Below are 10661 nucleotides of genomic sequence, written 5' to 3' on the forward strand. Positions count from 1 at the left end.
CTACCTCAACCTAATCAGATTTGCTTCTCAGAACTCTTTTTGCTTTGGCCATCGTAGGCCCATCACTTTCACTTGGTGAAGTTGAGGCTCTGGAGTGATGTTAAGTATATGAGAGATCATATGTCTACTCTCTCAAAACTGTTACATGTTTGGTGAAGAGGAAAATAGCCTGGAAAAGAGAAAGGATAGCAAGGAGTTCCTTGGGGTTCTGAGGAAACTTCTCAACCTGAAAAGACTTTCTCAGTGCTACATTGTGATTTGATCTTCCTTTCCAGAAATGAGCTCTACTGCAAGTATCCAGAGACTAAATTCTATCACTAATTAAGAACTAAAAAGAAAGGAGAAGGTGTGGGTAGAGGGGGGGAGGCAGTCTCATAGTTAAAACAACAATTAAAACTTGAAATGTCTGGGCTACTGCAAATCTGGTATTTCCCTGTGTGAATTGAGAGCCACAGTTCTTTTGTGCCTTACATGGATGGATGCTCAGAAAAAGAGAACTGATGGTTGAGGTGTCCAAAAACAAGGATGACAGTGATTATATGTGTAGGAATCTAGCTGAAGTGGACAGTTTAGCTCCAGCTCCAGCTACAGTCGAGGGTGGGGGGGAGAACTGAGGGAAATCATTCTACATAGACACTGAGTATTCAAAGGAATTAGTGAGCTGGGGTTACTCTAGGCCCATGTTTCTTCCTTTACACATGCAACAAATTTATCCTAAGTGATGTTTCAGTTGAATTCTGCAAATTCATTTTTTGAGAAATATTAATGCTTCTATTTTTTTAACAAATTTTTTGAAGTGCTGAAGGTAAAAACTATAGCACTTATAGTTACAGCTTTCAGTGTCACTGGATGCCCAGATCATGTTTTGTGTATTTATCTCTTTAGCATTCCAAATATTCTTTTCTGTTTTCTTATTCTTCAGGCAAACTCCACATTTGAGGAACTTGAACGCCTCAGACTGTTGACCAAAGCCTGGGAAGAAGTAGGACCTCAGCTGTGGCACTTCTTTCAAAACAGCCTGCAAATGAACATGATCCGCGTATGTAGTAGCTTAGTAAGGAGCCACAATAAGAGCAGCCTTTCACCATCCTTTATTAAGCATTAATTTGGAAGGTTTGACTGGAAGCACAGTCTTTGCGGCAAAGAATCTGTGGCCTTTAAGGCTGTGGGACTATGGTTACTGGGCTTGGTTTAAAGACTAATCTTCAGTGCATTATAGAAAATCCAGGACAGATCCTTAGATATGGGGAACCTCTAGAGTCTGGTAATGGCTTCTCAATAAAGGCAGCCATTGGTGCTGCCCCTCCTCTCCAAAACTTCCTTCAAGAGCTGACAACTTGACTTTCAGCATATGTAAAGAAGGCAGCAGGCCCGTGTTTTGCTTGACCCAGCAGTTTACTGACCTAGGAAACAGGAAGCTTATTTTATCTTCACTTAGATCTGGCCCTGATCAGCTGCAAATATTGTTTGTACAGTAGGTCATGCTAGAGAAAACATTTGTTTTTCCACACTCCATTATATTAGATATTTATTACATTTATCTTCTTGCTCATAAGCAAAAAAAGCGATTAATAGTCAAAGGATAAATCCCTTTTTATCCCTTCTTCAAGTCTCATCTCCATTTCAACTATGTAACTGCCCCTTTACAGAATTCGTTCCTTGGCATAGTCTTTTGTACTAATTCATAGTTCAGAAAGTTACTGGAAGCCCTTTTTGTCTACATGGAACATGAAGAGAAACATTGTAGTGAAGTTGGCCTGATATGTTTCCCCAGGACTCTCTGAAGCACCCTACAGTGAGGGACTTCTTGAACAGCCAGCTCAGTGCTGAGGGCTTAACTGCTGAAGACATAATCAACTTTCTCCACAATGGGTCCCCAGGGAGCCGGGAGAAGGGAATGGCAGACTTTGACTGGCGGAACATCTTCAGTGTTGCAGATCAAGCTTTACGTTTGTTCAGTCAGTATCTGGAGGTAAGGCCAGCCCTCCTGCTGCTGGGAACACTTTGAGAAAACGTCTTATGACAGAGTAGGCAGTACTCAGGGTCGGGATCTGTGGCAACAGCCAAGGTTAAAATCGTAAGATGTATTCATTTGTTTCAAATCTCATCTCTGTATTAAAAGCACGTTTTAAAATAACACAGTAGCATAAGAACATAAATAATTGTTATGAAAAACTTTAATCTGAAGATCCACAAATGCTATATTCAAAAATTTTGGTTGAATCTCTGATCAAACTTCATTCGGAGACAGGAAGTAAATGCAAGAATCTCAAGGAAAAGTTTTTTTTCGTAAGTACTAATTCTTGATAGGCCACTCATCTCAACAGGAGCGGGATGAGAGAAGCCCAAAGTTCTTTGGAATGTCTCGCTCCATTATGTTAAGCACCTAATCGAATGTCCTTCAAAACCAATGAGAGAATTTCTACTTGCTCTGTAGCCATTTCTGACAAGGTGTCTGTGCCTGCTTCCTGGAAGGTGTACCCGCCTGTATACTACCTCCTTCTCTAGGGGCACTGTGTTTTTAATAGGGCACTCTCAGGCTGTTTAAGAGCCCCACAGCACAGGAAGTGAGGTGCAGTTTCATTACAAGAGTAAAAAGAGCTAAAAATGTATTTGTGATAGACTTTTCCAGCGACTCCTGAATGCTGAAGCAGTACAGATATAATTTATTTCTTCTTTTCATCTCTCCCATATTGGTGAGCTGAAAATATCCAGCATTCAAGAAAATACTTGGGAAGATGCTTTTAGTAAGAGGCTGCTCTGGCATGAACTATAACTTACTGATGAATCCGTTAGACTCAGACAAACAAGTCCAGTGCAAAAAAGGTGATAGGCAAACTCATGCATCCGTTGCTTCCCAGGGCTGTGTAACTGAGGCCAGGAGTTACTTCTTATCCTGTATCTTTCTGACTGCAGGTAAAGATGTGTTACTTACACAGAGCACCCATAAGCACTTGTTTTTTGTATTTTGAATCCTTGTTACTTCCCTGACTCAACATCTGGGTAAGAACCTACACTGCTTCTCAGAGTGGTCTAAGCACTGTCTATTCTGCAGTGAATATAGCGCCATTCCCATAAATTCCTATGGAGAGCTAGATGAATTCTGCAGCTGACATGAGTACCTTGAACTGAATTCCAGTCCACCTCATCACAAATAAACAGCAAATAGTCTCCCAGACACTGTGAAGACACAATAACACAACAGGACTTTGCTACGGAAACACTAGAACTAAACTGAGTTTCAGAACTCAGAAACTGTGGGGGATAAACATAACCAAAAAAGAAAAAATTAATACAACCTGAGCTAATCTGCATTCTTTTCTGACCTACAAACTGGTAACTTTTTATGCCTTATCTTCCTTTCTGAGATGAAATTCTATGTAGCTTAATTTTATAAAGAAGACTAGGAGAAAGAATATTTGCAAGAAGTTTGAAACAAAATGCTCAGAAGGATGCTATGTCAGTCAAAGCTACAAAATAAGTGTTGTCAATCTAAGTACTGTTTTGTTTTCCTGCCAGTTAAAATATATTTCCATATAGATCCCGTTAAACTGTGAGATGATCTTTCAGAATCTCATCAGTAGAAATGAATAATAAAACTGAAACTGTTACAAGTATACTTCAATTTTTAAAAAAGCAAAGCATTTATCAGAGGGAAAGATTAAACAAAGGAGTCTTCAAATTTAAGATATTCTGTGTGATTCTGTGTGATATCTGCCCACTAGGTAAAAAGCTGCCTCCAAAAGCACTTTGTTGTAGAGTAATTTCTGGTTATTGACCTGCAAGAGATGATCAAGAAAATAAGATCAGACAAGTTAACCTCTGAGTATTTTATGAAGTGAGGTAATTAAATAAACATTTTCTCAGTCAGTCTGGGGGTTAAATACATCTACTCTCTGGTAATGCCTTGCTAATTCTTGAATGCAGAAGCCGGAGATGCAAATTTAAAATACAAATGTAACTTTCCAAGTAGCTGGTGACAGCTTTTGTAGAATTCACAGTCTAGTCTTATGTCTGTTAAATAGGAGGAAAATGGGTTACATTTTAAAGGATTAGGTATTTTGATGACTTGATGTCTTATATACGAATTAATAGTAGTACACTTTACTGTAATGATGGAAACTAAGAAAGAAGATAGTTTGTCGTGATGGTTAAACCACGTTTTAATTATTGAGCCAGTTGGATCTTGTTAACTTAATCCAGCAGGTTAATCACATAGCAGAATTCAGTAGGAACACAATATTATCAGTAACATCATTTGACTAGCTGACTGACATTAAATAATAAGTTGAAAGTAAAATTCCTAAATAACCGAGACTTTAAGAATCAAATTTATGCTCTGATCTGCCAGCACTGCAGATCCATGGCTAATATGCTTTACTTAAGGATCAGTCATCCTTTACCTCCGTGGTGTTCACTCAGAGATTGCCTAGACTGAAAAAATGTCCAAAAACTTGAAAAAAAGGTAGTGTTCTGATTCAACAGGAGTGACAAAAAGCTATTTAATAGCTGTGTTGATTGCCTTCACAGTCTGTGTACAGGAGATGCAATTCCTTATACCAGGATCTAGTCTGTGCTGCAGCTTCAGCCCTTCTGATTCGGTTGTTTTTCTTTTTAAGGGAACCTTTCCAGTATAATCCAAGTGATAGTTCACATTTCCATGGCTGAGTGATTACAGCACCCTAAATAAATTTTAGGAAAGTATTCCATTCGATCTATTTAGTAAACATGGCACCACAACTTCTGCTCAACCTAGTACCAGCTATATGTTTTGTACAGGCGCATCCGAATTTTCCCTGTCTATCTTATATGGCAACAGCAGCTCCTGCCTTAGTGGATGTAAGGTTTGATGGCTGTAATTCTAGGAAGCCACCTGTGGTCACCCATGATGTTAGTGCCAGTTTGAGATGAAGAGAAAATTCTCTTCTGACCCTAAGTCTAATGATCGGTTTAATTCTGAGGTGTTGAGCAGAGGGTATAAACTGGGCATCTGCGAATTTGATGCTAATAGGAATGTCAGTGCAGCAGTCCTACATTTCCTCTCTAACATCTAAATTGAAGCTAATTTACACAGGAAGGATGAGGACATTTCCTTGGCCCTATTAGGCAGCCAGCACAACACAGCACTCTCAGCTGTGAGCAGGCACTACAAAAGATTTTTCTGATTTACAGCGCTGGTGATCAAGGCAATGTTTTGTCGCTATATCTGCAGAGGAGTCAGTGTTATAAGCACCTGCAAGATAGTTATTAGTCTGGGAAACCAAATAGTGTTGCTGGGGATTGTTTAAAGAACCACGAAGACTAGAATCGGGCAGGGTAGCCATGGTAGCATGGCTGCTTCACTCTGTCCGGAGGGCCAGATTTTTTCACTCATCTGTACATTGAGGACATTCTGTTATCAGACTGGTATTATCAGGCCAGATAAGAGATGCTAGAATGATCTGTTACATGTAGTTGCTTTTCGTTTTTTCTGCCTCTCTGTTTGAAGGCTCTTGTTTTCAAAAAGCTCCCCAATTTGATTCCCCAAACTCTCTCAAAGGCCATACTGTGCAAAGGTTAAAAAAGAAGAAATCTCAGGGATGAGAGTTACGCTAAGAAATTCACTATCATAATGACTGAGATAGCTTGGTCTTTACTCTACTCTAAATAGAGGAGAGCTCCTCTTGATTATATATAGGGCTGAAGGGTGGATTTTAGCATTGTCTCCTCTTCCTAGGAAGATGCTTAGTTTCACGAGCTGTTTTAAAAAGCCTCTTTCAAAATAGTTCTGTCTACTCGCATTGACTATGTTAAGGCTAAATCTGAGGTTTATAGGTCATTTAAGGTTAATGTTGTTTCTGAGTTTGGACTGATAAGGTTGTGTGCTTTGAATTTGTCATAAGAATTAAGCTAAGAAGGGGGAATCTTCATGGTGGAGGGGAGAATCGGCTTGTAGTCTCTGTTGTTTTAGCACAAACATTTACAGCTGAAAATGACACCTATTTCAGATTAACCTACCTTCCTCTCCTATTCTCAGCCAGCAACGTGTGCTTTAACATAACCTCCTGCTAACTTATTCCTATGCGATTGTTTTCTTTGCGATTATTTGTAGTGCTTAACCTTGGATAAATTTGAAGGCCATCTTGATGAAACCCAACTGACTCGTCAAGCTCTGCATTTGCTAGAAGAAAACAAATTCTGGGCTGGAGTGGTTTTTCCTGACATAGAGCCCGGAGCCAACATTCTTCCATCACATGTGAAATACAAGATCCGGATGGACATAGATGCAGTGGAGAAAACAAACAAAATCAAAGACAGGTGGGTGATGGTTCCTTCTCAGTTCTTACCTGCCATCAAATGAATGAGAGAGGCATAGGGACCTTACAACCTGCCTTGGATACATACATGAAATCAAACTGCATTCACTGATGTTTAGTATGTAACGCAGAGTAGAATCCATCTCCAGTTACCTATGTCTCACTGACATAAGTGGTGTCACTCTTGTGACAATTAAGCCAGGTAGTGGGTAGATGCATGGATGCATGGTAAAGGGAATGACTCTGCTCAGAACCTGTTCAGTAACCTGCCTGAAGTTCCCCTTCCCAAAGTTTCTAATTGGCTCCATCATTGGGAGGGACGGACAAGGAAGTACTATGTGTATTGTGACCCAGCTCTCCTCCCCCTGGACAGCAGAACTTCCCTGCTGTTTCTCTTCAGGTCCCCTTTCCACTGGACTCACTTTTTAAAGGGATAGCAAAAATGATTTCTCAAGCTTGTCTGCACAGAGAGATTTAATGGTATCTGTTAGTTCCATTCCAGCTGTTCCAGTTTAATCTCCAAGTATACTGTATTCTCAATACAGTTATTTCTACTCCAGAACAGTTAGTCTGCTACATGATTAATTTAGGCAAATTTAGGGCTAAAATTGCTGTTCTATATAAGTGTAGAGGAAAATTAAAGGAAATAAAAGTATGTTCCAGGTCATTTACTTTCTCAAGCAGTGTGGTCTGACAGGATGAAATCTAGAAAGGGCAGCTGCAGGTAGTGCCCCTACAAGTTCAGTGGCTAAGATTTCCCCCTTCCTCCCCTATCCCCACCCAGACGCTGCTTACCCAAGTGATTTCTGTTTGGGTTTTCTCCTTAGGTACTGGGATCCTGGTCCAAGAGCTGATCCTGTGGATGACTTACGTTACATCTGGGGAGGGTTTGCGTATCTCCAAGACATGATTGAGCATGGGATTATAAAGACCCAGACCAACACTGAAGTGCCACTAGGAATTTATCTGCAGCAAATGCCATATCCATGTTTTGTGGATGATGTGTGAGTAAGAGCAGTTTACAGCCTTAATTTTGATGAATATTTGGATTGTTGTGCTAGTGCAGCTGCCTTGGTATAAATCCTCTCTGTGTGTACTTTAATACTCCCAAACACCATTTCTAGCCCCAGTCCTAAATCATACATGCAAGACCAATAAGTGAACATACTAGCGCTCCCAAAAGCTTTCTTTGTCCACAACCTTACCCCTAGTTCCAACCCTCGTCTATTTTTTGTATCCAGATAACCAGAGTCCAGACCAAAAATGAACATGGGACACTGGCCTCTTAGCAGTAAGAGTCTTCTTCCTGATTTTGCATCTCACACGAAATCAGAGGGAGAGAAAAAAAAAAACTCTTTAGGCTTTACTTTCCATGAATTTCTCAAAAGTTTTTACCTAACTCTAAAACTAAGCCTCCTTCTATAGTGTGTAACCAGTACCTCTAGCAAAACTGAACACACAAAACATTGACCAGTGCTAGAACCAACACTGCCTCCTTCTGTTAACTGCGCAGGATCCATCAAACAGTCCTAAGCCTCTTTCCCTAATCCCTAATAACAGCTTTCATTATGTTCTAATAACGTTTCCTAAAGCAAAACTGAACGTAAAAATTGGTCCCAGTGGAATTGCTGTCTCATGTTATCTTGTAAGTCTTGAAGAATGCAACAATAACCCAGGCTTTTCAAGTCTTTTGCCAAACCCTCACCCTAGTTTTGTTTAAATCTAGCTTATACCAATACCCAGACAAACCTGTAGGTTTTGGTTCTTGAAGACACCAGCTGTCTGCAGGCCTTGCAGAGTCCCAAGACAATTTAGACTCTTGAAACGTCTTCTCTCCATAATCCTAACCTCATCCCTAAACCTGATTCCATTTATAACTACATGACTAGTATCTGAAATGTATGGCACTACTTTCTGTTAACAGCAGCCCTTTTCCTTCCCTTGTGGATGCTACAGCTTTCAACAATAACCTAATCCTCTCTAACTTTCTTTTCCCTAATTCCAGCCCATGGATTTTTATGAGGGTTGACTGATTTTGCCTAAAATCTCATGTAAATCCAAGGGATTTCAGGACTGTCACTTCAGGTTCACTACTGCATGCAGCTGGAATTTCCTTCCTTGGTGAAGAGTGGGACAAAGTCAAAGGAGAAAGTTGGTTGCTCTGTAACATAAAAAGAGAGTCCTCATGGGCATGGAGATCTCATGAGTAGGGAGGAGGCTATGACCCCCATTAACATTGCCTGAACCAGCCTGCATGGTGTGGATTATGTGAAGTGGTGCTACCTCCCTATTTACAGTGTGCTTACTCCAGTGCTAAGATTTGGCTGGTAGAACTGTGCTACTGCAACTGTCCTGATATAAATCCCCTCCGTGAAAATCTCACTCCCCCAAAAGAGTCCTATAGAAATTATTTCACAGTTCTGTCAGTGTGCTCTGTGTAGGCAAATGCTAGTACTTCAGTTAATTGTGGATTGCAGAGATGCATCATTTGACCTGTCATTCCCCATCAGTAATTATGTGTTAGCCTGACCAAAAGTCACCCAGGCAAGCCTGCTGTTTACTTCCTGACTGCTGAGAACACTTCAGGGGCACAAACCCCATCTGTGCAAAAGCTCTCTGAAGCCTGCAGCAGCAACGCACAGTCCAGGGCTGTCATCCAAACCTAGTGATGGCCTCTGCAGAGAGCCTCCTTAAATGAAGCAAGCGCATCCTCATGGTAAATGTATACACTGTGCTGTGTGTGCCCTGGCACTGGGCTGTGTGGGTCCACCAACAGGCAAACCCGGTGTGTCCCAAGCTTCCAAGCCATTTCACAGAACTACAATTTTGTTTCTACAGGCCAGATTGCTCTTCAGGAATTTTTAGTGAAAAAGTGAAGACTTTGTCTTTTTTCACAATGAGGTAGCTATGATAACATATAGCAAAAATGTAGTTCTGTAAGGCTCACAATAGGAATCTAAAGGCTTTTTACTCCTTTTAATTTTTAGCAGCTCTTAGCTTTTGGACCTTAAAGAATAAAGCCCATTTGGACTTTTTAAAGTAATCTCATTCAAAAATTGCAATCTCAAAATTGGCACAAAATGGTTTTAGCTTCTTCCCCTCCAAAATCTCTTCACCTCTAACAGCACACTCCGAGCAGTCTTCTTTCACCAAGAAGTCTATGCAAGGACTAAGCAAACATAGAGTCCAGGGGGAAGGACAAAGGGAGAGAGCAGCGCCTTTCTCACTGTACACAGAGGGTCACCCCGAGCAGCCTGTCCCATCACTGCTGTTTTGGAGGCAGTACCGTACAAGGCAGTCCCAAGAAAATCCCCATGTCGTGGTTTGCATGAATTTCAGCGGTCTTGTTGGCAGCATGCTGTACTTTTAATACATCATTTTTGTATAATTTTTTTAGCGGTGAATCTTGGGAACATAAGACGACAATGACACTCCCAAGTTGTTAGCAAGTATTCTAAAATACTCTTTTGTGCGTTATAGTAAAACCATTGTGGCAATTCACTGTGAAGAGAGATGTATTTCCATGCCTCACCACATATTCTGTAGCTTTCTGCAACCTTTAGAACCTCTTTGTAAAATGGGAATAACATTTATCTGTCTCTTGGGAGTAGTTCATTAATACTTGGGTTGCTTGTGAAGTCCATTAATGCTATGTTATCAACGTTTAGTCCGAGAACTTCCAATCCTGTGTTTCATAAATGCATACACTATTTTTCCACACTTCTTTTCCTTTTCGTTCTTGCCTTTCATCTTAACACTTCCATTTTACCTAAATTTTATTCGTTCTTCTCTTCTTGCTTGGGCAGCTTCATGATCACCTTAAACCGCTCCTTTCCCATCTTCATGGTGCTAGCTTGGATCTATTCAGTTTCCATGACTGTGAAGAGTATAGTGCTGGAGAAGGAAATGCGTCTGAAAGAGGCTATGAAGAACAGAGGCATTGCTAATGGAGTGATTTGGTGCACTTGGTTCCTAGACAGCTTCATCATGATGACGGGGAGCACATTCCTCCTCACAGCACTGATTATGGTAAGGATTACCACAGGGATGATAGTAGAAACTCTCAAACTTACTGTTGTGTTTGCATGGTTGATACCAGTTTGCTGGTGAAAAACAATAGTAGCCATTCATGGGGAGATGGAAACAGCTGGTGGCCTGTTCTGATCACAGTACAGAGCAGGCACATTCTTGTAAGCAGACCTCATGACAGCATTAGCACTTGGCAGAGACAGAAAGATAAATTCGCTAGTGAGATTTATTGCGAGATCCTCCCCAGAACAATACATCAGGCTGGTTACTCTGTATACTGTATTTTCTGTAGACAGAGGCAGATCTCCCAGTAAATAAGAATTGCGGCTTTAGATA

The 10661-nt window shown here is 40.7% G+C and overlaps 1 protein-coding gene across 2 annotated transcripts in view; it reads left to right on the plus strand.

The window, feature by feature from the left end:
* ABCA4 (ATP binding cassette subfamily A member 4) overlaps positions 1–10661 on the plus strand; it is an 85097-nt gene that overhangs the window by 31461 nt on the left and 42975 nt on the right. For both annotated transcript variants that reach the window (XM_068952393.1, XM_068952394.1), the window contains 5 exons: positions 923–1039; positions 1775–1972; positions 6092–6297; positions 7124–7300; positions 10103–10325. In XM_068952393.1, coding sequence (XP_068808494.1) covers positions 923–1039; positions 1775–1972; positions 6092–6297; positions 7124–7300; positions 10103–10325 — 921 coding nt within the window. The remainder of the gene's footprint in view (positions 1–922; positions 1040–1774; positions 1973–6091; positions 6298–7123; positions 7301–10102; positions 10326–10661) is intronic.

The sequence above is a fragment of the Struthio camelus genome, chromosome 8, assembly GCF_040807025.1.
Source record: "Struthio camelus isolate bStrCam1 chromosome 8, bStrCam1.hap1, whole genome shotgun sequence".
NCBI lineage: Eukaryota > Metazoa > Chordata > Aves > Struthioniformes > Struthionidae > Struthio > Struthio camelus.